Source organism: Lissotriton helveticus, chromosome 5_1, assembly GCF_964261635.1.
Source record: "Lissotriton helveticus chromosome 5_1, aLisHel1.1, whole genome shotgun sequence".
NCBI lineage: Eukaryota > Metazoa > Chordata > Amphibia > Caudata > Salamandridae > Lissotriton > Lissotriton helveticus.
In genome coordinates this window covers 1,954,607,797-1,954,635,346 of record NC_136065.1, presented here as the reverse complement: position 1 = coordinate 1,954,635,346, position 27,550 = coordinate 1,954,607,797, and the positions used below count along the sequence as shown (strand labels likewise).

The window sequence follows — 27,550 nt, the reverse complement described above, 5'->3', positions numbered from 1 at the left end:
GTCGGGCTTCCGAGCGAACCACAGCACCGAGACCGCCCTCATCGCGGCCACCGACGACATTCGAACTCTGATGGACAACGGAGAAACAGCGGCCCTCATCCTCCTGGACCTCTCCGCGGCTTTCGACACTGTCTGCCACCGCACCCTAGTACAGCGCCTCGGCAACATCGGAATCCAGGACAAGGCACTGGAATGGATCACCTCCTTCCTCGACGGAAGAACCCAGAGAGTCCGCCTACCACCGTACAAGTCAGAGGCCACCAAAGTCATCTGCGGCGTCCCGCAAGGATCCTCACTGAGCCCCACCCTCTTCAACGTCTACATGAGCCCCCTCGCGGCCATCGCACGCCAACACAACCTCAACATAATCTCCTACGCCGACGACACCCAGCTGATCCTCTCCCTGACCAACGACCCCGCCACCGCCAGAGCCAACCTGCACGAAGGGATGAGAGATGTAGCCGAATGGATGACGACCAGCCGCCTGAAACTGAACTCGGACAAGACGGAGGTCCTCATCCTGGGCTCCTCGCCCTCCGCCTGGGACGACTCCTGGTGGCCCCCCGCCCTGGGCACCGCACCCAAACCGACGGACCACGCACGCAACCTGGGCTTCATCCTGGACTCCTCCCTCTCCATGACCAGACAAGTAAACGCCGTCTCCTCGTCCTGCTTCAACATCCTGCGCATGCTACGTAAGATCTTCCGGTGGATCCCCACCGAGACGAGGCAGACGGTCACCCAGGCCCTCGTCACCAGCCGACTGGACTACGGCAACGCCCTCTACGCCGGAACCACCGCCAAGCTCCAGAAGAGACTACATCTCCGGACACCTGAGAGATCTACACTGGCTCCCGATCAACAAGAGAATCACCTTCCGTCTCCTCACCCACGCGCACAAAGCCCTACACGACCAAGGCCCTAGCTACCTCAACAACCGGATCAACTTCTACACTCCCAAGCGCCTCCTCAGATCAACCAACCACGCCCTCGCCGCCGTCCCCCGCATCCGAAGAGCGACAACAGGAGGAAGGTCCTTCTCCTACCTGGCCGCCAAGACCTGGAACTCACTCCCGACCGAACTGCGCCTGACCCAAGACCACCTCTCCTTCAGGAAGAAGCTCAAGACCTGGCTGTTCGAGCAGTAACGGCACCCCCCCCCCCACCCAGCGCCTTGAGACCCTACGGGTGAGTAGTGCGCTATATAAATGACCTGATTGATTGATTGATTGATTGATTGGGAGGCGTTTTATCTCAGGCGGATCCGGTATCAGGAGAGTGTCATCCTGTAGCCTACTACTCCCACAAATTTACCCCTGCTGAATACAATTATGCAGTAGGGGATAAGGAGCTCCTTGCAATCAAGAAGGCAGTCGAAGAGTGGAGGCAATACTTATTAGGCGCTCAATACCCAGCAGTGGTGTATACAGACCACTGTAACCTTCAATACATCAAGTCAGCCAAAGCTCTGTCCATGAGGCAATTACGATGGTCCCAATTCTTCAGTGAGTACGATTTTTCCGTCCACTATAGACCAGGGAAACGAAACGGCAAGGCGGATGCCTTGTCCCGACTGGGTTTCGATCACCCTACAGGAATGATAGATCAGCCCAATATTATTCCTAGGGAGAACATCATCGGAGGGGTACTCTCGGAAGAGGGATTCTTGAATCAGGTCAAAACTAGTCAAGCCACAGTGAACATGAATGCCTTAGTGGGATCTCAGGAAACCTCAACGAAAGAGGGCTATGTATGTGTTCAGGGAGGTGTCGTGTTGCCCTCCCGTGAGTTGCAGGAACAGGTCTTGGAGTGGTATCATACACATCCCGTGGCCGGTCATCCCGGAATCAAGAGAACAACTAAAGCCGTGCGCGAACGTTTTTGGTGGCTAACTATGCTTAAGGACATAGAATCCTTCGTCAAAACTTGTCCTGTGTGTGCTCAGAGCAAAGTATCTCACCAAAACCCAGTAGGCTTACTCATGCCTTTGGCTTCCCCGCCTGGCCCTTGGCATACAGTGTCACTTGATTTTATAGTGGAGTTGCCACTCACTAAGATGAAGAAGAACAATTGTTACTTACCTGTAAACAGGTGGTTCTCCAGTATTGGTGTCTTTCATAGATTCACATGCTTGAATATTCCCCGTCGTCGAAGTGGGAGTCCCACGGTACATAAAAATAGCAATAATTCTCATATATATATATGTAATAACATAATACATGATAACCTAGAGATAATATACACTGAAAAACCTCTACAATGGTTCCTCCATAGGAATACATTATAAGAGAAAAAACTCATTTGTAACATATCAGAGTCATTATGTTAGTCCAAACTGCAGCCAATCAGGCTCAAGCACCCTCTAGAACCTTCTCCTCAGAAGCTCAAGCCCTCAGATTTTCGTAGCACTAGTAATAATAGCGTATGAGGAGAAGAGAGCCTCTGAGGGGAGGAAGGGTGGGTCGCATGTGAATCTATGAAAGACACCAATACTGGAGAACCACCTGTTTACAGGTAAGTAACAATTGTTCTTCTCCAGTATTAGGGGTGTCTTTCATAGATTCACATGCTTGAATAGAATAGATAGCAGTAACCTCCTAGAGCTGGGATTGCTAACACATTCTCCAAACTGGAAGACAAGAAAATACAGCTTAAAAGCATATAGCAATCACAGAAAGAAATGGAGGAGGGAACAGAGGCTCACCTTATTTAAAAAGATGACGAAGCACTGCTTGCCCCACTGCGGTATCCGCTTCTTTGATGGAATCCAAACAGTAATGTCTGGTAAAGGTGTGCCTGCTTGACCATGTCGCCGCCCGGCAAATCTGGTGTAGAGGCACCCCAGCAAACAAAGCGGTGGATGACGCCATCGCTCTCGTCGAATGTGCCTTTACTGAACACTGTAAAGGCTTGCCAGCTTGTTGGTGACAGAAGGATATGGCTGCTGAGAGCCATCTTGCAATTGTTTGTTTTGTCACTGAGTGTCCCCTCCGCATCCTTCCATATGCTACAAATAGTTGATCGGATTTGCGGAAAGGGGCAGTCCTTGAAATGTAAAACTTTAGACAACGTTTGATGTCTAAGGAATGTAGTTGTTGTTCTGCCGGTGATCTTGGATCCGGGAAAAAAGTCTTCAAGAAGACAGGCTCGTTCAAATGGAAATCAGTAGGTACTTTTGGCAAAAACGAGGGATTGGTACGAAGAGACACTCCATCGGGTTTAAATTGTAAATACGGAGGCTTGATCGTGAAAGCGTGAAGATCGCTTACACGACGAGAAGATGTTAAGGCCAAAAGCAATGCAACCTTCCAGGTAAGAAACTTGATGTCTATCCTGTGAATTGGCTCAAAAGGAGGCTTCATAAGCTGTGACAATACCACATTGAGGTGCCATGCCGGAGGAGGGCGCCTAATAGGAGGAAACTTCCTGAAGAGACCCTTAAAGAACTGTCTGATTATTCTGGAGGAGCAGAGAGACGTTGAACCATCGTGTCGAAAACGCGAAATAGCTGCTAGAAAGACTCTCAAGGTGGCATGAGAGAGACCAGACTGAGCGAGGCTCAAAAAGAAAGGCAAAAGTTGCTCCGGAGTGGAGTTGACTGGATGGATATCGGATGCAGCACACCAATGACAAAAACGCTTCCACTTTAGCTTGTAAGCTTTAATGGTTGATGGAGCTCTAGCAGAAGCTAGAATGTCTCTGCATTCTTGGGGCATATCTAAATATGCGAATTCGATGTATTCAGGTTCCATGCCCATAACTGAAGCGTGGTTGGGTCTGGATGGCAAATTTGACCTTCGTCCATCGTCAGGAGGTCTGGACGTGGAAGCAGACGAATGGGAGCGCATAGGGATAACAGAAGAAGTTCTGAGAACCAAGCCTGTCTGGGCCAACGAGGGGCGATCAGGATCAAGTGGCAGGATTGCCTGCGCATCTTCCACAACGTTCTCGGCACCAACGGGATTGGAGGAAATGCATAAGCAAACAGGCCGCTCCAATCCTTGAGAAGGGCATTTCCGCTGGACTCTGGATCGTGATGCCAGCTCGCAAAGGCGGAGCACTTCCGATTTAGTGGGGTTGCAAAAAGGTCTATCATGGGATGACCCCAACGGCGGAAGACCATGTCCAGAGTAGGTTGATGTAATTCCCACTCGTGAGTGGATGACGTGGACCTGCTCAGAGAATCCGCTAGGATGTTTGATACCCCCGGCAGATGGACCGCCGTTAAAGAAATTTGATGACGAAGAGCCCAATCCCAGATCCTTTGAGCTAGTCGAGACAGTGGGTGAGATCTTGTGCCGCCCTGTTTGTTCATGTAGTGCATGCTGGTGGTGTTGTCCGTTTGCACCAGCACAGACTCTCCCTGCACTACGGGCAAAAAGGATCGGAGCGCTAGGAAGATCGCCATCAACTCCAGCCTGTTGATATGCCAGGTTCGCTGTGCCGTCGTCCACTTGCCCTTGATTGAAAGGTCCAGGAGATGAGCGCCCCAACCTTCCATGGATGCATCTGTGGTCAGCGTTAGATCCGGAGAGTGGACTAGAAATGAAGTTCCTTTGTCTAGATTGGATGGTTGTTTCCACCAAAGCAGACTGTCCCTCATGCGGGATGAGACTCGCACTAGGTCGTTGAAAGACCCTGACACTTGGCGCCATTGCAGGTCCAATTCCTCCTGTATAGGGCGAGTGCGCAACCTGCAATTCGGGATCAGGCCGATAGAGGACGATGCCATCCCCAGAAACGACTTCAACGTCCGCACAGAAACTAACTGCTTTGAACGGATGAGGGTGACCAGACGGACTATCTTTTGCTGTCATTCTTGTGAGATGAAAGCTTTTGACAGGTCCGTGTCTAGAATCGCTCCCAGGAAGTTTCTTCTTTGCAACGGTGCAAGGTGTGACTTTTCCATGTTGATGGTCAACCCCAGTGACTCGAACGTCTGCAGGCAGAGACCTGTGTCGTGAGCCAGCTGTTGAGGGGATGGGGATTTCAGAAGGCAATTGTCCAGATAAGGAAAGAGTTGCACTCCCTGAAGACGCAGATGAGCCATGACCGGGGCCAAAACTTTCGTGAAGACACGAGGTGCCGATCGTAGGCCAAAAGGTAGCACCTTGAACTGGTAGTGCATGTGCCCCACTTTGAACCTCAGAAATTGGTGATGCTGTTGGAGAATTGGCACATGAAAATAGGCGTCTTGCAGGTCTATTGTTGTTAGGAAATCTCCGCTGCAGAGAAGTCGCAAGACTTCCGATAATGTCAGCATGCGGAAAGATTGTTGTTTTAGAAAGAAATTGAGTGCTCTTAAATCCAGAATGGGCCGCCACTCCCCCGTCTTCTTGACAATGAGGAAAAACCGTGAGTAGAAACCTGTCCCTCGCTGAGATATAGGAACCACTTCGACTGCACCCTTCTCTATTAGAAGACGAACTTGATGTTGCAAGTCCTCGAAATGGGGAGGTGGCGGGCCTGATGGAGGAGAATTTGGAGGAAAATCTGTGAACTCCAAGGCGTGACCCTTGCGTACAATGTCTAATACCCATTGGTCCGATGTTATCAGAGACCATTGGGAATAAAACTGCGAGATTTTCCCTCCAACTCCTTGTGCAACCTGAAAGTCATTGGCGTTTGTTGGTGGAGCCCCTATAATTTGATTTTCCTTTATAGGGTTTAGACTGGGGCTGTCGATTAGACTGCTGGTTGGAGTAACGCTGATTTCCTTGATTGTACTGGCAGTACTGAGAATGTCCTCCTCGAAAAGTGGTTGAAGACGAGCCTCGTCCACGCGCACCACGAAAGGGCTGCTTCTTGAATTGCAAGGATCCCAGCGACTTTGCCGTATCGGTGTCTTTCTTTATTGATTCAAGTGCCTCATCAATGTGAGAGCCGAAGAGAGACTCACCGTCATATGGCATGTCGAGTATCTTCGACTGTACCTCCTGTCTAAATGATGTGGATTTAAGCCAACCCTGACGGCGGAGCGCCGCAGCACTGGCAAGGATACGGAAACCAGTACTTGCCACATCAATCGCACAGTCGATCATCTCTTCTGATGCCCTCATGCCATCTTGAAGGATCTGTTGCGCCTCCGCTCTGGACGCCTCTGGAATTAGTGATACTAGGGCAGAAAAATCCGACCACATTTGCCGGTCGAAACGACCCAAAATGGCCAAAGCATTTGCGGCACGGACTGACGTAGACGCCATGGATGAAATTATTTTCCCAATTGCATCCAAACGTCGACCCTCTCTATCAGGTGGAGTGGTGATAGGAGTCGCCGGGTTACGTGATCGTCGTTGCGCCTCCTGGGTTACCACGGAATCTGGCTTAGGATGCGAAAGCAAACAAGCGGGGGATCCAACTGGAGCTTTGTATTTCTTCTCCAGGCGAGGGAGTTGAGCAGGCAAGGAGTTAGGAGCGTGCATGATCTTTATACCCTCTTTCCATACAAATTCGATAATAGGTATGGTGTGGATTTGTTTGTAAGGTTGGTTTTTTAAATCATAGAGAAAACAGTCTTCCTGTCGCTGTGCTCTCGGTAGTTTAAAGCGGTCCGCCGCTTTATTCATCAAAACATGGAAGCTAGCGATGTCAACCGGAGGTGAATCACCAGCGTCTGCCTGCTGAGGAGAGGGCGTCTGTATTCGATAATCATCGAAGTCCGCCATATTTGGGTCCTGGTCCTCATCAGTATCCTGGGGTACTTCCCCTTCCTCTCTATCCGACTCCGCCTCATCCGCAGCAACATGATGCGAAATTGTGGGAACAGCAGGACGGGGTCGTTCTGGCTCTGTAGAGTGCTGAAGGTGAGTAGGGCCAGGTGTCTCTGATGTTGCATGGGCTGGTGTACTCTGAGGTGTCGGAGGAAATCTTCTATTGTAGTCGTCCAGCATGTGCTGGAGGTTGGAAAACAAAGACACCGGAAAAGTTGCCATAGGAACCTGAACATATTGTTCTTCTTGCTGGTCACCGTCCTCCTCCTCATCATTCTCAGAACTTGAGTCCTAACATTTAATGATTAAGTCCGATGGACTATGTGCATCGCCAAGGACATCATCATCATCCCCAATGGATTCTGTTTCGTGGTCAGTAGCCATCATTGGTGACGGTGGCTGGAGAGTAGGAGGTGGCAATTGGAGAGTAGACTCCTTGCAACTGGTCGTAGAAGGCAAAGGCACTAGGGGCATAGTGGCGAAAGAACCCATCACTGACGTGGATGCTGCACGTTCCGGCCGTGATCCTGAAGGTAAAGGCAAAACTGTAGTTGACGTAGACGTCGTCGTCGACGAGCCAGTTGTGTCGACAGCGGTCGTCGACGATGGAGCAGTCAGAGACGATGCCTTCTTTAAAATAGTCGACGACGAGCGTTTTGGCTCAGCCGTCGACGGTGCCGTCGTCGACGGAATCATCGTCGACGGAACCTTCGTCGACGGAATCTTCGTCGATGGAATCGTCGTCGACGAATCCTTGGATGTCATCTTCTTCGTCGACGAAGCCTTCGTCGACGGTACGGAAGTCGTCGACGAGCTGGTCGACGGAGCTGTCAGCGTCGACGGGACCTTCGTCGACGTGGAACTCGACGTCGGAACCTTCACAGTCGACGATGATTTCTTCGTCGCCGGCAGTTTCTTCGCCGATGAGACAATTGGGATCGTCGACGAGACAGAGTAGACAGAAGCTCTCGTCGACGTGCAAGACGCCGACGAAACAATCGTCGACGACGAGAAAGCAGACGAAGTCGTCACTGAAGTCGTCGACGAAGACACCGCAGCCAACTTCGTCGATGGAATGGTCGTCGACGAGCCCGTCGACGACCGCGGTGTTATAAGTGTAACAAGACTTATAGAGGCTGGAAATGCCACCTGAGAGCCAGGTCTCGTGGGCGTAGCCACAGATGCCACTGTCAAAGTCATCTTTTTCTTCTTCAAAAAAGGAGAAGGTAACTCCTGAACACTGCCACGCTTGGAAGCGACAGTAGAACAGCCTGACTGAAAACTTTCTGCGTCTGATAAGACATCCTCTTTGTCCTGAAGGCGCTTCAACCACAGAAGAAGACGACCTTCCCTGTCTCTGAGAGTCTTGGCTGGAAAAGCTCTACAGAATTTACAGTCAGCCACCTTGTGTTCTGGATATAAGCAGTAAATACACTTTTGGTGGGGGTCCTTTTCAAACAAACGTAGCTTCCCACAGGAAGAGCAAGGTCTAAACAAAGACTTCTTACTTGACATCTTGTAGAAAGAACAATTGAAGTAATAAAACTTGAAGAAAACTGAGCAGAGCTCAGGGAGACTCCCTTCACACGACGTGCGGTAGAAAATCTGAGGGCTTGAGCTTCTGAGGAGAAGGTTCTAGAGGGTGCTTGAGCCTGATTGGCTGCAGTTTGGACTAACATAATGACTCTGATATGTTACAAATGAGTTTTTTCTCTTATAATGTATTCCTATGGAGGAACCATTGTAGAGGTTTTTCAGTGTATATTATCTCTAGGTTATCATGTATTATGTTATTACATATATATATATGAGAATTATTGCTATTTTTATGTACCGTGGGACTCCCACTTCGACGACGGGGGATATTCAAGCATGTGAATCTATGAAAGACACCCCTAATACTGGAGAACAATACCTTGTTAGTTGTGGTAGATTTATTCACGAAAATGGCTCATTTTGTACCTTTGAGGGGATTACCCACAGCAGTTGAATTGGCTTCAGTGTTTATGCAGCAGGTAGTCCGCCTCCATGGTTTCCCTTCTGTCTTTGTTTCCGATAGAGGGGCCCAATTTGTGTCACGTTTTTGGAGGTGTTTATGTTCTTTGCTCCAGATAGATGTTAGACTGTCTTCTAGCCACCACCCTCAGTCAGATGGGCTGACAGAGAGGGTTAATCAATGCTTTGAGCAGTACATAAGGAATCAGGTCTTGCAGTCCCTAGTAGACTGGGACGAACTTGTATGGGTGGCTGAAATGTCATACAACAATAGTCCACATACCTCTATTAATGCCACCCCTTTCTTTTGTTCCTATGGTTACCACCCTAAGTTGTTGCCTTTAGGGATCCCTACAGACAGTCCAACTTCCGCAGCAGCTGATCTGGTTGAGAGACTACAGGGGGTACATAAGAAAGCACTAGACAGTCTAGAGATGGCTAAAGTGAGATACACGGAGGGAGCAAATCTACACAGGAGGTTAGAACCTATCTATACACCCGGGGATGAGGTGTGGCTGACCACCAGATACATTTCGCTTGGTGGTCCTCGCAAGTTCAACCCCAAATATATAGGTCCCTATAAGTTGATCAAGATGATTAATCCGGTGGCCATGAAGCTAGAATTGCCCCCTTCATTCAGAATCCACCCAGTATTCCATGTTTCACTGTTAAAACCGGGTGAACCTGGTACCAGATTGCCAAAGAAACCCGCTCCTATAACCATTCGAGATTCTGAGGAATATGAGGTTGAGGCTATTCTAGACTCACGTAGAGTGGGGAAGAACCTCCAGTGCTTTATTCATTGGAAAGGGTATGGAGTAGAGGAGCCCACCTGGGAGCCTGCTCATAACGTACACGCCCCTCGATTGGTACGTTTATACCATCTGAGACATCCGGACAAGCCCAAACCCGGGGGGGTGCATTGTGGGGGGTGTGTGCTGTCATGCCCCAAGGTCCCTCTTGAGCTGTAACTCCAATCGTATGGGCACTATAAAAGACGCTTTACAACAACAGAACGCCGCTTTGCGTTCTTGCGCCTAGCCCGTACTTCCGAGGGTTCAGTCCCTGTTTGTTTTGCCTGACTTCCGGTTTCCCGTGGATGTTTGTTTCCTGTTTGGTGTCCTGCCTCCTCCGAGAGGGTGTTTTGATTCGGCTGGTACTCTGGGGCCATTTTGTTTGGATTACGCTTTTATACCGATATTCTTCACCTTGGTGTCAGCGTAATCTGTGTCTTTCTAACGACTACCTCTACACGGTCATTTTCGTTCCGAGTATGTTTGCTCTCCCATTTTTCCCATTTCCTGTGCTCCGCCCGGCGGCCGGGTCCTTCTCCGCCATACGGCCGGGCACAGCCAATCCAGCCTTCCCCTCTCCTGGTGCTCCGCCTGGCGGCCGGGTCTTTCCCCGCCATCCGGCCGGGCACTGCTAGTCCTGTCTCCCCTTCTCCTGGTGCCCTGCCCGGCGGCCAGGTCTTTCCCCGCCATCCGGCCGGGCACCGCCTAGTACTCCAGCCTTTTTGGTTCACAGACCGGAGCTGTCTCCCGTTGTGTGAATCCCCTTTACAATTCTTCCCTGTGGCATTTGTATACTTCAATTGGGGCACTTGCGTGGACCAGAGTGTCGTGTGTTTTCGTGGCTCAGCTTCAAAGAATCACGGTAACAGCACTTTGCGCTGCTTTTTCTTACATTATGTTGGGGAGTTCCAAAAGTGGATGACTAATTGTAACTGTTATATGGCAGATAACCTTGTACATACGCCAAGATAGAGACTCGCACACACTTATCCAGCCTTGATGAAGAATGGGATGTTCTTCCAGTTTCTATCAGAACATAGCAGAGTGAGAATTACATATCATTTACCTTCACATACTAGCATAGAATGGGATAGTGGTCTTATTGTCCTTTGTCTTATTGTATACAGAAAAACAAACACCTTCTTCTACCCACCAGCAATGTCCCAAGGTCCAGACGACTAATTGTGGTATGAGATGTTCGTATGTCCATATATACACAGTGTTGTTATCAAGTATAGAGTGTAATATATGCCTTCCCTTACAGCCTGCCTTATCACCAAGTGTCCACTCCGAAGTCCACTGCCAAGACCTGTTGTTTTCCCCAACCTTTCCTTGTTTTGTTTCCCTGTTTTCCCCTGGCGAGCCATTCGATACTCTAGAGTCTGATAGAGTCGAAAGGCCGTAGGGGAAGGCTGAGGATTATTCTCCGGATTCCTGACGCTCCTGCGGAACCAGCCTGGAAACCATTACATCTAGGTGGTTGATGTGGAGTAGTTTTTGTTGCGGTGTCCACCTGCCTTGCATGGTGTGATGTAGGAGGTGGGCTCCCCAGCCGGAGAGCGATGTGTCCGCTGTCAAGACTATTTGAGGAACTGGCTCTAGAAACGATCGCCCTTTGGAAAGGTTTTTGGTGTTCCACCATTGCAGAGTCCGACCGTTTACCAACACTAGGTTTGTAAGTTGACCTTGAGCCTGGTTCCATTGGCGTGCTAGGCACTCTTGAAGTGGACGCATTTGTAGTCTTGCGTGAGGTACTATGAATATGCAAGATGCCATCATTCCTATCAGTTGCATGAACACTCGAGCTGGTAGCGAGTGTTGCGGCTTGAATTTTGTTAGGAGAGTTTGTACGCTTGTTATCCTTGCTGGAGAGGGATACGCTAGTGTAAGTTGGGTGTTTATTGTAGCGTCGAGATACTGTTGTATGTGTGAGGGTTGTAGATGCGACTTGGTGTGATATACTGTGAATCCCAAGTCGTGAAGCAGTTGAATGGTAGCGTGAGTGTGTTGTACACACTGGCTGTATGAGCTGGTTTTTATGAGCCAGTCGTCCAGATATGGGAAGATATGAATGTGCTGTCTTCTTAAGTGTGCTACTACTACTGCTAGGCATTTGGTAAACACCCATGGCGCTGTTGTGACTCCGAATGGGAGCACTTTGAACTGGTAGTGCTGCCCGTCTAGCACAAATCTGAGATATTTTCTGTGCGCTGCGTTGATGGGAATATGAAAGTAGGCGTCTTTGAGATCTAGAGTCCCAAAGAAGTCGTTTAGTACCAGTAGTGGAAGGACCTGTTGAAGTGTGACCATATGGAAATGGTCCGACTGAATGTAGACGTTTAGAGGTCTGAGGTCTAGGATGGGTCTTAGAGACCCGTCCTTTTTTGGTATTAGGAAATACATTGAGTATACTCCTTTGTTTTCCTGGTGCTGTGGAACTATTTCTATTGCATTTTTCTGCAGGAGGGATGGTACCTCCTGTCTGAGCAATGTTAAATGTTCCTGTGACATTGGACGTTGCTTGGGTGGTATGTTTGGGGGGGTAGATTTTAGTTCCAGACAGTAACCTGTTTGAATAATTTGTAACACCCACCAGTCTGATATGATGTTTTCCCAGGCTGGCAGGTATTGTTGGAGTCTTCCCCCGACAGGAGTGGATTGGGACGGGGGAAGGGGAAGGGAGTCATTGGGCAGGGGTAGAGGCAGAGCGGGAGTTGTTATTTTTACCTCTGCCCTTGTTATTGTTACCCCTGTACCCACCCCTTTGGTAGCCCTTGCCGTAAGTGGATTGTGTGAGGGCTTTGTATGAGGCAGAAGCTGTGTCTGAGGAATATCCTCTGGTGGCACCTCTATAGGATGAGCGACAAAATGAACGTCTGGGAGCCTGCGACTGCAGGGCTCCCATGGATTTGGCGGTGTCTGTATCTTTTTTCATTTTTTCAAGAGATACATCCACATTGGGTCCAAATAGTTGTTGCTCATCAAAAGGTTGATTAAAAATGGCACTTTGTACCTCAGGTTTGAATCCTGATATACGTAGCCAGGTGTGTCTGCGTAGTAAGACGCTGGTGTTAACTGCTCTCGACGCAGTATCCGCTGCGTCAAGGGCACACCTGATGGAGGTGTTTGTAATGTTTTTATCCTCTTGGATGAGTTTGTGTGCTCTATCCCTGTACTTATCAGGGGGTATCTCATTAGTGACTCTAACTCGTCATAATGTGCTCTATCATATCTGGCTAGCGATGCCTGTGTGTTGGCGATACGCCGCATGTTTGCTGCTTGAGACGCAGTTCTCTTCCCTGATGTGTCCAGTAACTTAGACTCTTTATCTGGTGGGGCAGAATCACCTGATGTTTGCGAGTTTGCTCTCTTACGTGCGTTGGAAACTACAAGTGAGTCTAGTGGTACTGGCCCTGCTGGGTCTGAAGGGGCGGCTTTATATTTCTTCTCTATACGAGGGTTAATGATTCAAGTTCTGACTGGGTCTTTGAAGATTTCAGAAACGTGTTTAGTTACTCCCTTAAGCATTGGTAAAATGGATGTAGACCTTTGTGCATTATCAAAGGTATCCATCAGGAAGTCTTCGTCTACAGGGTCAGTATGCATATCTACCCCGTGATATTGTGCAGCGCTGTGTTTCAGTTCGTTAAACCCTATAGTGTCTTCTGGTGGGGAAGGCCTTGAGGGATATAAGTCATCCTGAGGGACATTTGGGACATCTGGAGTGGTATAATCATTCCATGGGTCAGGTGATCCTGTAGGTGTGGCTGGGTCAGGCATGTCACCCCCCATATTATCAGAGCTATCATCCCTATGTTCTATAGAGGATGCTAAGGAATGCTGTGGTATGGGAGCCTGTGGTGATGGCATAGGTGGAGGAGAAGGGGAAGGCAGTCTTAAAGGCGAGGTAGCCATGTCCTTCTTCTTGGCATGCAGAGCTGGAGCTGGTTTGTCCAGTGGTCGCTTCTTTGAGGCCAAAATAAACTGTCCAGTGATTGGGTCTCTAGCCAGAGTCTTTTGAGCATGGTCTGGATAAGATAAGTCTTCTGCCGGAGGCCGATCTTTTGGTGCTGGAAAAGGTTTCTGCACCCAAGCGGGTTGCCTTGGTTTTTTGGCAATGTCCTTTGTCGGGGAAGCAGGAGTCTTTTTCGGCTCTGAATCTTTTTTCGGATAGGGTGTTGTTTTTGGATCCGATTGTTTCTTTGGATCCGATGGTGTTTTCGGTTGCGGTGGTTTTTTGGAATCCAAAGCTTTGCCTGGTTCCGACCTGGGTTTCGGTGCCGAAGGAGTTGTGGGTTTCGGCACCAATGGTTTGGACGTTGGCGTAGCCGGTGTTGATGTCTTTTTTGGTGCCGGTATGTTGGCGCCGGCACCATGATAAGGCTGACTCGAGCCCGAGTCGCCTGAAGGCTTAATTGGCTTCTTAGCTGGGCCCGAAGGTGGGGCAGTATAAGCAGAGTGTCGGTGTGCACCCGAGCCCGAGGGCGAGGGTGTGACCGGGGCCTTCTTTGGGGGTGTCGAGGAATGGTCGGGTCGCCGGTCTTACATACGACCCGCTGTGCTGGAGTGACGTCCTCGACAACCGAATCTTCTTCCTGTTCGGAACCGCTGTCGACGTCTTGTTGTTCTGGGACGTTGACGCCTTCCTCAAAGATGTCGTCCGGAATGGAAGTTGAAGATCGAGCCATTGTTCTTCTCGCTCTTCGGTCCAGGATAGTCTTTTTGGAGCGGAAAGAGGCACAAGCTGAACAGTCCTTTACCTCGTGCTCCGGAGAAAGGCAGAGGTTACACACCTCATGAAGGTCGGTGTGGGGAAACTTCGACCCACATTGAGGACACTTCTTGAATGGCGTCCTTCCCATGAGCTGGAGTTGAGGCCTAGTTAGGCCCAAAGGCCGTCGACGACGACCGGAATCGAAGTATTCGACATTAAAGAATAGAGTCGGGTGGAAAAGTGTTCGAAACTTATTTTCTGAAGTTGGTGAGGATTGCGCGCGAAGGAATTCAGTTTCAACACGGAGCGCTGGAAACACATCCGAGCCCGGTGGCGGAAAAAAACTATCTGGGGATGGAGCCGATGACCATGCGCAGTATCATCCAAAGGAGGAGTCACCTATCCCGTGACTTCCAAAGACTTTTCTACAAAACGAACTGCAAACATCCGGGCCCAACACTAGGTGGCAATATATGCATGGTGTGCAATCTGCAGCTCATATGCCTCGAACAACTAGTTTTGAGTCCATTTGATTTGAGAAGGCTATATAGCACTGTTTAGACCCGGAGGTATCAGAGCGCTTAACCAGTGGAACGTTGCATTACAAGGTACATAAAAAAGGATTATTTAGCACTGGCTAGACCCGGAGGTATCAGAGCCCTATAACAGAAGAACCTTGCGTTACAAATTACATCAGTTACAATAGCATAGTAGGGAAAAGTAAACAAACAACAAGGTTGAGAGAATTTTTAGGAGAGGAGGGGAGGAAGGAGCCATAGCAAGGAGACGGGGAAGAACTGTGTCCAATGTCGGACTGGGTAGGTGATGGTCGAGGGGGAACCAGGGCCAATCTCCTTATTAGTTGCCTAGCAACTCCACCGGGTATCGGCCATGTTGATCAGGTCTCAGCACACGGGAAAAAAAGTTTTGAATAGATACATATGCAACGAGGAATGAGGTAAAAGAAGGAGCGGGGAGGGGGTAGGGAGTAAAAAAAACAGCCAGAGCTGGGGCTGCCACGTAGACCGATGGGGGATGTGATAAAGGTCTGTTCGGAGTCCAGTGGTAGGGAAATCTGTGGCAGCTATCTCGGGGTCAGGTAAGGGATTCTGACCGTGGAGACATCCGGTAACCATTTTTAAACTTTCGCTCGAGGGGGCCTCCGGCTGGGACACGCCGGCATCTGGATGAGTTGCGCCGGGATTAGGGTTGTGAAAGAGCTTCTGGCCACCATGTTAAGGTCAGGCACGTCAGGCAAGTCCCCGGAATATCACCGATACCCAGGAGAAAACCGATCACTCAAAGTGCAGCCCCAAATGTCACCATTTGAATCCTCATGGGCTGGTTTAAAGATTTAAGATTCAGCTCACCTGCATGGTTGCATGCTAATTACTGCTGGGGTGGGGGAGAAGGCTTCAGGGACTCAAGACTGTTATGGGCGTTCAAGCCGCCCCAGCCACCATGTTAAGGTCAGGAGGGCCTGAGGCAAAGACAGTGACCCGGCACGGCCTCATCAGCAGCAGTTCAAGTGGGGTGCAGCAGCCTACCTCCTCACAGTGGGCAACGACCTCTAGATCCGTGGCCACAGAGTTCTCCCCACTCCGCGACGGCCGCGAAAGCCGGCGGGTGCCATCTTAGGGTGAGGTTTCTTCCATGGCTCCAGAAATCGTGGTGGGAGCGCGAAAACTGGAGAGCCCCCTGCTTGACGTCTCTGAGTAGGAAACAACGGATCACTCTTCACTGCGGTGGCGACATGAGGCGCCAGTCGCGCACCCAGCTGCATCAGGCTCCTACCAGCGGGACGAAAGGGCAGTCCCTTGCTGCCGATCCAGCTCCCAAACGCCTCCTGCAGGTTATCTATACAATCTGCGCCTCCAACCACCAGATCCGCGCCCTCCGGTCGCCTCCCTTGGGGCGGTGCTTCGCTCTGTGGTCAGGTTGATGGGGGTTTTACGGCCAGACGCTGGCTCATCTGAGTGGGCAGGAGCCCCAGGGGGAGACGGTCACCATCTTGCGCTCATGCCACCGGCGAGCGGCACTCGTTCTGCAGATCTGTTCAGCCAGTCGCAAACTTTATTTAGAGGTGGAGGGATTACTTCTTTTTCAGCCTGCCTCTCCCCGGTGAGTTGAGGGTCTCAGGAGATTTTTCAGTTGCGGGCGAAAACGGATCATTGTGACAGATATTGGGCGTTAATTAGCTCGATCTCTGGAGCTCTACGCTGGTGCGGCCATCTTGGGCTCTGCTCTTTCATTGTTTTTGCACATGATCATTCACATTCCAAATACATTTAAGTGACATTTGGAACCAAAAGACATTTTGAGCCTATCACTCGCCTCACTCCAACCGTGTTCCTGAAAATGTCGGTATAGCCTCAAAGCTTTCACACTGAGTGGTAAGCAGTCTCCTTGCACTCATTGGAAAACACATCAAAAAATCATATTTTATTTACAATTCCTGTTTGGAAAACATTGAAACAGGTTAACCCTATATTTTAAAATGCTTCTGAAAATGTAAAACCTCCACTGAACCTGCAAAGAAGGCTAGTACACACTTTCTGATTGGCTAATTCCTCTTTTAGGATCCTCATTTAGGTCTAAGTTTTGGAATGACATTTCTGGCCCTTCAAGCTAGCCTCATTTTTATGTCTCGTCTAGTGACCTATTGGCGAGACCTCCTTGGCGAGACCTATTGTCGCCGGTTTCTCTGCCGAAGGGGGACAGGAGATGTGCACGCGTACGGACAGGAGATGTGCACTCCGTACGCATGCACATCTCCTGTCCCGGACCTATTGCATTGCAAATGCTTGTTCTTATCATGCCCCCCTTTGGAGGGCATTTCGGTCCCAAAGCTTGTCCCATTTGAACCGTCCTTAGACAGGCTTCCCACAGCCGCGCGCCTATGCCTCTTTGCATGTTTTCCTGCCACTATCAGGCTGGTTTGTGCCAATCAATTTGCCTCTATCTGTTTCTGTCACTTTGCTTTACTTGTCATCGTGTTATTCTTGTCAATGTGTGCATTTTTGCTCGGAGCTGAACTTGTATGTCACAGTGTGTGTGTGTCACAGTGTTTTTTGATTATTGATTTTTTTTTGTCCCTTACTGTGCCTGCTACAAAGTGTACCTTTGTCAGGGCCTGTATGCCTGATTCGATGTGTGTTTTTTTAACTTGCTGTGTGTGCATCAACGTCTCCCTGTGTCTCTCTCAATGCATACTTCTCTTTGGTTTTCCTCCTTCAGTGTGTACTTATCTCTGTATGTGCTCTATGCCAGTGTGGTTTTCAGTGTTTGCGCTTTTCCCTGTCACTGTGCATGTGTGTCACGGTGTGTTCCTTAACATGGACATGTAGATCCCTCACTGTCACTTTGTGTATGTGTCTCGGTCACTGTGTGGGCCTGTCACCGCATGGGCTCTTGTATGTCAGCGAATGTCTTTACATGCCTGCCTCGTTGCCTGTGCATGTGTCACTGAATCAGTGCGCCCCTCTGTCGCTGCATGTCTGTGCTGGTCAGTGTGTGCATGTTAGATGAGCACTCTCTCCCCCTCCATCCCCGCCTGCACTGCTGGTGCTCCTTCGTAGTCACGTGGCCTCGCTGCTGACATCAATGGCGGGGGATCTAGCCCTGCCCGCTTTCTTTGGAAGGAGGGATTTGAGGATGGCGGGCTCCAGGCTGAGCATAGGGGAGAGGTAGGCAGGAGAGCTGTAGGGTAGCACTTGCGAAGGGCTCGTTACAACCCGGATGTGGAAGGAAAGAGGTTATCTCAGTCTGAGGGAGAGGGTTCCGCATAGAGCTGGGCTTAGACCCTGGCACCCTGTTACCCGAGAGGACAGTCACACGTCATGCCTGTTGAGGTGTGGGGTACAGCGGGGCGGGGAGAGAACATCACGCTCTTAGTCCATGTGCGTGCAGCTGTACTGCGCTTGACAGTCACCTATGTATGTGCTGCACAGACCCAGAGAGTTCAGCGGGACCAGAGACCTCGGGCCAGCGGTTGGAGCACAGGGCGCTAATAGTGCAGCGCACCACCAACATGGATCTATGCAGCATTGCCCAAAACTTGAGACTACACTGTTTCCATCGATCTGAGTGTGTGCCCATGGGCGCTGGCTCTCCGAAATGGCATGGGTAGCAGAAAGTGACATCATAGGACTTTTTAACCCGAATTTCAGGAAGTGATGCCACATGCACTTAACCCTGATAACATCACACTCTTTTTTGTCACTGAAGCCTAGTGTATGTATCATTCAAAGATTAAAATGTATTGATATATCACTAGAACATTCAGAACAAGCATTTGCAATGCAATAGGTCTCACATTTACGCAAGTTTGAGCTATTGACATTGCAAATAACAATGCCTTTTTTTGTTTTTAAAACATAAATAAAAGGCAGTGTCATTTAAAATGCCAATAGCTTAAACTTGCGTAAATGCGAGACCTATTGCATTGCAAATGCTTGTTATAAATGGGAATACAATCACTTGGAAGTTGAACTTTTGGACAAAGAACATTGTGATTCATAGATTACAAACACAAGAAGCTGTACTTAACAAAAAAGGAGATGAGGGCAACCAAAATGTAGGTAAGTGCTATTAATCCTTTTGCTATTACTTGTGCTGCCAACCCACCAACAATGTAACAGTTCTCATCAGTGATCCCAAGCACAGGACATTGCATCTGCTTCCATTGCAGTGGGATCAACAGTGAATACAACAACCCTCCTCTGCAGACCCCACAACAAGACAAGCAGTGCACACCTTTACACAGTCAACAGGGATGGCACAAGACTATTTTCCATTACTCATGACACACAAGCACCAGACGTTTCTTTAAATAGACACTAATGGTGATGTGCATAAGGTTATCCTACAACTGTTCAACACTCCTCCTAACTTTACAATTCTACCAGGGTAGGGTTCGACAGATCATCTCTGCAAGCCATCCATGCCTTCCGTACTGGTGCCAGCTCTGTGTGTCAGTGTCAGCTTCTAGTGCCTCTCCGTTCTGCTCACGTCCCAACCCTAAAGCCCACTCAACCAATAACTGTAAACTTAATAGCACCATCTCTTCATTTGAAAGGACCATGTTCACCAAATACAGGAGGAAGATTTATCTTTAATAAGGAAATGTCCTTCTTGAACTCAAAAACAGAGCTATACCTTTGAATAATCATGTTCCACATAGTACTAGCAGAGTGTAAAAGATTATGAATGTGGTACCTAACGAGATCTAAATCAATGAGTAGTTTGGCATATTGCCTCAACCTCAGTGTGTGATGTCAAGTTTTGAACTCCTAAAACTCATGCTTTCCTGCAGAGTTCTGTAGTGAAGATTCAAGTCTAAGAGAGATGATTCCTATGCCAGCCAGCTTCCAACTGACCGAATCAGAACCTTTCCTGTAGTTGATAACATGCAAAGGCCATGGAAAAAGGAACTGCATGATTTTCAATAGTTTACTGTACTCATTTCCTCTCCTTAATAATGTGAGCAACAGCAAAATGACAAACAACAATGGAAATCAGAACAAGTTACATACCTCATGTAATGCCTTTTCTGTTAGAGACTCTACCCTAGATGTCTCACCTTGTGAATTTCCCCAGGCACCAGACTACCAGGAGAATTTTGACAGCAAGTGCCTCGCAGGAGGCATCATACAGCTCCACGTTGGGTCCACCCCACCCCACCTGTGATTTCAGGCCACTATATCTCCAATACCTCTGTGCGCTTTTAATCAATTTCTTTCTGATCTTGGTCTGTGCCGTCAGACGTAGAGCTCACAGAAATGATTATATGCTAGTGTACAAATCACTAGATTAGAATCTTTTTAAAAGGCTATGTGAGTCCATTTCACAGAACTGAGAGGAGGGTGAGTCATAAGTAGTCTGTGGTTAGAGTCTCTGTCAGAAAAGGCATTACTGAAGGTAAGTAACTTGTCCTTTTGATCGAGACTTATAACAGATTCCTCCCCTTAAGAATAGATACCAAAGCATTACCTTCCCAGTGATGAGTCTATGGAATGGCTCAGACCAGGAAGTCCCTACAGGACAACGCTAGCATCTACTATAACCACTGTGGTTGTCTTAATATCAAATGGAGCAGGTCAGTTTTGATTATGGACTACCCCCTCTCAAATGATTTCCCTTTCATCAATACACTACGCAAATCATTCCTTCTGCCTGCATAGTGCTAGGCAAATATCACCTAATATGAAAGTAGCCTGGATGTGGGACCTCAACTGAGTTGTATTCACTGGCATGGGGTGGGGGCCTCTCTGATCGCCCATGCCAAGTTCTCCTAACCCATACTCCTACAACTAAAATGATGCATACTAAATATACAACCACCTTCTGTAAAAACTATAAATTTTCCACTAAGTCAACCCCACCTCTCCAAACTAATTCAATACTTTCTTAAAGTCCCAGTTGTGCTCATCCTTCAGCACCAATATCATTTTGTTAATATTGGGTAGAGGAACGTTAAGCAAAACTATTTTGAGTGAGGCATCATAAATCCACACAAAACCTGAACTTCCCATATTTGTTCTGTTATAGATACGTGTGACAACCACTCAGAGACTTCAAACAGGTTCAATTATATCCTCCTGAACCACATCCTTTAATAACAAAAAAAATTCTCTCCCAACAGGCACACGTATCACTTTCTTTCCTATTGGCTCAGCTCCCTCCTTGAACTTTATTTTGTGAAGTATCCTTTTAATATTATAAGTCTCTCCTTGTACATCCCTTAGGTATCACTCAGTATTCCTGCCACATTTGTGCCCTTTACCACAGTGACCTGATGTTATGCCTTTGAGTTTACTATGAAATTAGAGTCATATTAATGGACCCATGCTCAGTATGGGATGCTCACTTCTGGCCAGAGAGACTTTGCCTTTGATATGCCTTTCCTGGAATTCTAGATCTGCCCTACATGAACCTTACTACAATAATACTACCTCCCTGGTATTCCTCGGGATTTATATATTTAGGTTCCAATTGTCGTTGTGCCATCTCTCTCTGAGCATGTATTCAGGGGTGATGGAACACATGGAACATGAGTCCACTATCAAAGTTACTTCATACTCATTTATCCACATTACTGATATTGGCCTCTACTTCCTCTGTGGTCCTCCATGTGGTCTCTCATGCACAGCACTCTAGCCACTAGTCCTATCCTGTTTTTAATAACATTTCTGTACATGCAGGCAAAGTGCCACTTCTTTCAACACTTATTAGCCTACAAATATCTATTCGAACATCCCTTTCGAAGGGAGGTCAGCCAGACTGAGGCAAAAAACATGGTGGTACAATAACTGCCAGACATCCATCTATTGTTGTTTATGGCAAACACTATTGTGTTGTTATGGGTGGTAACACTATTAAATCAGATGAATTCCAACAAAAACCTGCAACAGATTAATTGCATGAGCACTGTGTTGACAATGCAGGCTGCAGTGGTACCTGTGACCACTAGATGACATTTAATTTTAGTCCAGTTGTCTCAATGTGCACACTTTTTGCTTCTTGCTAGAGGCAACGATGCTATTAACATACCCTTATCATGTGAAAGGTCTTGTGATGATGTGCCTCCTTTGTCCAGTCTTCCTTAAGAAGCAGGTCAGAGTCTGAGTTTGAGCCTTGGAGACATGCTGCTTCAAATATCACTCGCCAGTGCTGCTCACTGCTACAGTCGAAAGGGTGGCAATTCTACTGTCTCACTGTGAATGGCTAGAGTCTGTGCACACTGTGCAGCTAAATTTCACTTGGATGTAGGCATCCTGGAATATGAGGCACACCACATGCTGATTGTTAGACTCACGCAAGCTCACTCTGCTGACCGTATGCTCATGGGCTCCAAGTGAGATAAAGTCAGGTAACCTCGGTCAGCATCACATTACAACTATCACCATCTGCTGTACTGCATAGTTCCTGGGTTGTTCTCACCACCTCATGGCCTGTGCCTTGTTCCTCAGCTGCTGGCTCCGCTCACCGCCAAATTGTGGTTAAGATACAATACCATTGATGATGATTCCTATGCCAGTCAGCTCCCAATCCAACAAATCAGAATCATCCTGTCAGTTTAAAACATAAAACTATGCTACAAGGAACTATAAGGCATTCCATTGTTACCTGTAAGCATTACAGCCTTCTCGAGCAAATCAAAAGGATGGTCAAATCAGCCAGGTTTCATCTGAGCTACCAAAGGAATCTGAAACCATTCATCGACGCTCCCGCCCTAAAACTGGAAGTCCAAGAACTAGTCATCTCTAGGCTGGAGTATGGCTGTTCCACCCTCTCCGGTTTACCCAAGCTCTCCCTGGCACCCTTAAAAGCCTGCCTCAACACGGCCGCTAGACTACTTACTGGCACCAGGAAATTCAACCACATCTCCCACACCAAGAATTTGGAACTCTCTCCCACCCGCCATTAGAGGAATCCCTTCTTTGGCAAGCTTTAAAAAGGAGGCCAAAACTTTCCTCATGGGTAAATTCCTCATCTAAGCTTTGCCGTCAACCACTACAGTGTGCCTGACTAATCTAAGACTACCGCCTTTGCCGCAGTTCACCTATTCACTCCACCAAGATTCTGCGGTGTTTTTATGGGTTTTAACTGTTAACGTAACCATCCACTTGTGTTCCCTTTACTCCCCATGGGTCCAGCACCACTGCCCCTCTCCAATTTTTAGGGCTCGCGTTTAGCTATGCAGTGCGCAGCACTGCTCGCGCAGCGAGAGTCCTTTTGTGCGGGGTTCTGAAATGGACCCTGGAATTGTACACGCTCGTGCGTGTGTTTTTACTTTTGTGGCCTGCTATTGGCCTTTGCCTGTGTGTTCTTTTTTAGGATAGCACACCATAGGCCAAGGCGGGCGCATTGCTCCGCCCATGGCCTATTGGTGTCTGTTACGGGCACCAAAGCCCATGTGGTTTCAATTATCGTGCCCAGACACGGGCTCGATAATTGAAAACATATGGCTGGCTGTGGCGCGCATGCACCATTCGCAGCTCTCTCTGCTTCCAAAAGCGATTGTTTTCAGTTTCGTACTGGTGTATCTGGGGAAGGGGGGGCGGGGGAGGGGGGGCGGGAGTACTGTATTTGAGAGGGCTACTTTGTTTTCAGAAATATTGCAGCTACCTGGCAAGAGTTAATTTCCAAGGTAACATTTTCCACCGCCCCATCTGTCACTGCACAATGAAATCCCTTCTATTCACTGCTAATTTCTGCCAATTCGCATGTCGCAGTCTAAAAAGGTAACCCGGGCAACTGGCAATAACTTGGGAGTCATTGTACATTATCATGCTTGGCTGCTAATTAAAGTTCTCAGCACAGCGCATTTCATTAAAAAGGTGTGTTTAGGGAGCCGTAACCCAAAGGTTGTCAGCTATGCAACTTACAGCATGGAGGCCCTACAGTGGGTAACAGGCGCTAAACTGGTGCTAGGGTATGGGCAAATGACTGAAGGAGCCTGGAGGTCAGGGGCAGAGTCAGTCACAAGTCAAGCCGGCGCTTTTCAAGGACTGGTGAAGGTAGTGCAGGTTCGTCTGAAACGTCAGAAGAGCTGGGGCAGAGATAGATAGGCACATGATGCTTATGCTTTTAAAATGGAAGTAGAGCTGGGACCAAGTAAGTAGCATAATAGCATCAAAAGGCTGGTACCTATGAGGCACATAATACATCCATTTGGAACTGATCATTTCATTTATACGAAGTGCATTGCTGGTACTTGGGAGTTTGAGTGAAATTTAGTGGTACAGGGTGTTTGATGTCATTATAATCCTTTGCACGGCCGGTCGGACAACGCCATGCACACCACCATGTTTCTCCGAGACCATGCAGAAATGCCTCGGAGAAACGCACCGTCATTTTGGGATTCGGGGGCGTGTTTTTCTTTCTCTCCTCTTCCCATTGGCTGGAATGTAAAATTCCAGCCAATGGGAAGAGGAAAGAAAGAACATGAAAAAACACGCCCCGAATCCCAAAATGACGGGGCTTAAACTGACAGACGCCCCTCTTCTCCAATGGCTGGCCTCTGTTTAGGAAGCCAGCCAATGGAGAAGAGGGGCGGGTTCAAGCCCCACACTAAGAGACATAAGATCTCACCGGCGAGACTGCGCAAGCGCAGCCTACGCAGGCCAAGACCTAAAAAAGGGGGGCAAGGGGAGGGGGGGTCAGAACGGTCAGTCATATAGAGGAAAACTGACATGTCGAAACCCTATAAAGAAAAGAGTGCAAAGATTGTTCAAGCTAAGAAGAGCAGGTAATGTGGTAGCATCTTACCGTGCTGCTCGAAGATGTACTTGCTGGGAGGGACGTGGCAAAGGAAGCTCTGTTGAATGGTGGAAGAGACGAAGATCCCTGGTGAGACAAGATGCTGGCGGAGAGTGGGGTGCTACATGGAGCTCGGAGAACCCCTCCTCCATGGGAAATTGGATCTTTATTGCTGGTATATATTCCTGCAGAAGAAGTAAAGGAAATGAGGGAGCTACACAGAGAACGTAAAAATCTAGAAAAGCAAAATAACAATCACAAACTAATTCAATAAGAAAAACATTACATTGTGTAGTAACTATCATGGGGAGCTTCAGGCAGTAAGGATACATTATACATTGGCAACTGTTCATACTGATGCGCAGGTGAACATACAGACATAGGTAATGGGTGTTAGTGTACAAGGAGTTAAAACAGAGCACCGTAAATGCAGAGGTGCACAAGGTATACTTCATCTGTGATAGCACTGTGGAATAGAACTACCTCAGTCTGTATCATAGTCAAAGATTAAGATACTCACAGAATCATAAAGCACCATAGTTCTAGTCTCTTTCGCCTACACCTCTAAAAATAACTAATTATTTACACGCATTGAACCCCAACTTCTATCCCAGATAGTAAACCTACTATTGCCTCTTTGTATTTTACTCTCTTACTACAACCCAATATTCCCCATCTGTGTCTATGCTGGACATATAGCACAGTTCAAAGCACCCCTCATGGATCCATTCAATTCAAATTTTTATCTTTAACCTTTGTTCTGTCTTTCTGGTTGGCGGGTTAGTAAGTGTGAACATGAGCACTATAAAAATGCCTACCACTATATATTCAAATATGTATGCCATAGGATCTGTTTACATGGAACAAGTGCCTAATTGTGCCTGTAGTGCAAGGAGGCCCACAAGTTTCAAAGGGGCCAATGCTGACCCATTGATTTCATACAGATTTAATGTGGTCATGCTAAGCTCTCATTAGAGTATGTTGGGCCAGTATACCATTGGTAGCAGGAAATTCGCTGTACAACGTCAGAATCTGCAGTAGCTCATCAATTAGCCTCAATCTACTACACAGATTTGCTTCGTGATCGCCCTTGACCTGTTCCATAGTGTCACAAATTGGTTGACTCCAACGGTCGCAAACAGGGCTACAGCTTGACATTGTTAATATTAACAAAAGAAGGACACTCCATGTATGTTAGAATCACAGATCAATGTACCTCCTGCAGTCTGTACTATCAGATATGAAGCTGGAGGGTCTGAAGTTAATGTGACCTTTCTTGTCCCATGAGTATGCATAGAAACTGCCATGGATCACATGTATGACTTTTTAAAATTTATGCTTAAACTACGGGTGAACAGATCGAACTCACAAAACCAAATCTGCTATTGTCATTACTAAAGCCAAGTATTGGAATAGCAGTAACTACGTTACGAAAAATCCTAGTTAAAACACAGGATGTAGTCCTGACTATAACCAATAATTCATCACAGGTGTTGTGAGATAGGCAGGCAGTCCCATTCCATCCTTACTTCCGCCTGTCCACTGGTATTTGAGTGAAAGGACTGGTTCTTTATGTGTATCATTTTTTCTTGTTGAAATGTCTTTCATGTTGCAATTTATTTTGAATGTAATTCTTATGTAAAAAGTTATTTTGGTGTTATGAATTTTGAGTATCCATTGTGAACCCCTGTATATTTGTATATATCGTGCACACAATTGTATGTTATTGATTCGACTGTTTTGACAGCAGTTTCCTTTGAAGACATATGGATGGATTAATGAAACTTAATTATAAATGAAAATAAATCTTTTTGTAATATAAAACGTCTGGTTCACGCAGCACAAATTGGCTGAGTGTGTATTAATTCATTATAAAACAAACCTGACTAGCCATTTTGTTCTGTTTAGTATATATTAAATAAGACGTTGCCAGGTAGAGAGCTATTTAGAAGAAATTGATTCAGATTTAGAATTTCTAAGTCCATTTTTGGAACTCAATGGTTCCAGATGTTTATATCAACAAGGCCAACAGGTAATCAGCTTAACACATCTGCACAAATGGAAAGAGAATTAAACCTGTTTTTAGGTCTCGCCTGTCGATGCGCATGCGCATCGAGCTTGCGAGCCTATTGCGGCGTAAACAACTTTTAACTAAGCAGCAAGGAATCGTGGCGATTCCTTGCAGTGCCCGTGACTTTTAAGCTCAATGCGCATGTGCATTGAGCTTAAAAGCGCGTGCACAGCCGCAATCACCGTCAGCCGCATTCCTCCGACACCTTTTGAAGTGAAGCTTAGCTTCACTTCAAAGGCCCGGCTTCTTAACACCCACATGCCGCTCTCCCCGCTCCGCCCCCTCCCCTGCCCGCCTTGTGCATTTCTTTCTCGGCCTTTAGTCGTCACTCTCCCTCAGAGCCTCCTCTCCACCCCCTCCCCTGCTGCTCTTTCACGCCCCCTCCCCTGCTGCTCTTTCACGCCCTCTCCCCTGCTGCTCTTTCACATCATTTTGAGCGCAAGTGAAAATAGGGCTGGAAATTTTGTTGCAGGGCTCGTTTTGATTGCTCATCATTGCGCACCTTTTTATTAGCTCAGCAACGAGCCCCACAGTTTCTTTTCAGCATTCAAGGACTCTGGCATGGGAAGCCTCAAGAACAGCGTGCGATGGCAACTCCTCCCGGTCTGGCCTTTGCACCCTATTGTGGAATTTGCGTCCCACCGAAGCCCGCCTCACCGGCTCTTCCAGCAGGCTGCTTCATGTAAAATCCCCCCCTTGCTCTACTTGTAATCACTTGACTGTAAGGGACGTCTGCAAATAGCAGTACACAACACAGTAAAACCAACATGCAGGGATTGGCAATTTAATTAAACTCACAATCTCGGATGTGCAGCTTGGGGCACTGCATGGTCTTTTGTTATGAGAAGCCTCGAGAACAGAACGCGGTAGCCCTTTCACCCAATCTGGGCATCGCAGCCTAGTCATGGAATTTGTGACCTGCTGAAGTTCCACCCAACGGCTCCTCATGCTGGCTGCTTCACAGGAACAAGCCTCTGCTCTATTTACAATCACTTGTTTATTT

The 27,550-nt window shown here is 47.8% G+C and overlaps 1 protein-coding gene across 3 annotated transcripts in view; it reads right to left on the bottom strand.

The window, feature by feature from the left end:
• MLLT6 (MLLT6, PHD finger containing) overlaps nt 1-27,550 on the bottom strand; it is a 767,712-nt gene that overhangs the window by 168,197 nt on the left and 571,965 nt on the right. For all 3 annotated transcript variants that reach the window (XM_078645616.1, XM_078645614.1, XM_078645615.1), the window contains one exon: nt 24,486-24,661. In XM_078645616.1, the coding sequence (XP_078501742.1) occupies nt 24,486-24,661 (176 nt within the window). The remainder of the gene's footprint in view (nt 1-24,485; nt 24,662-27,550) is intronic.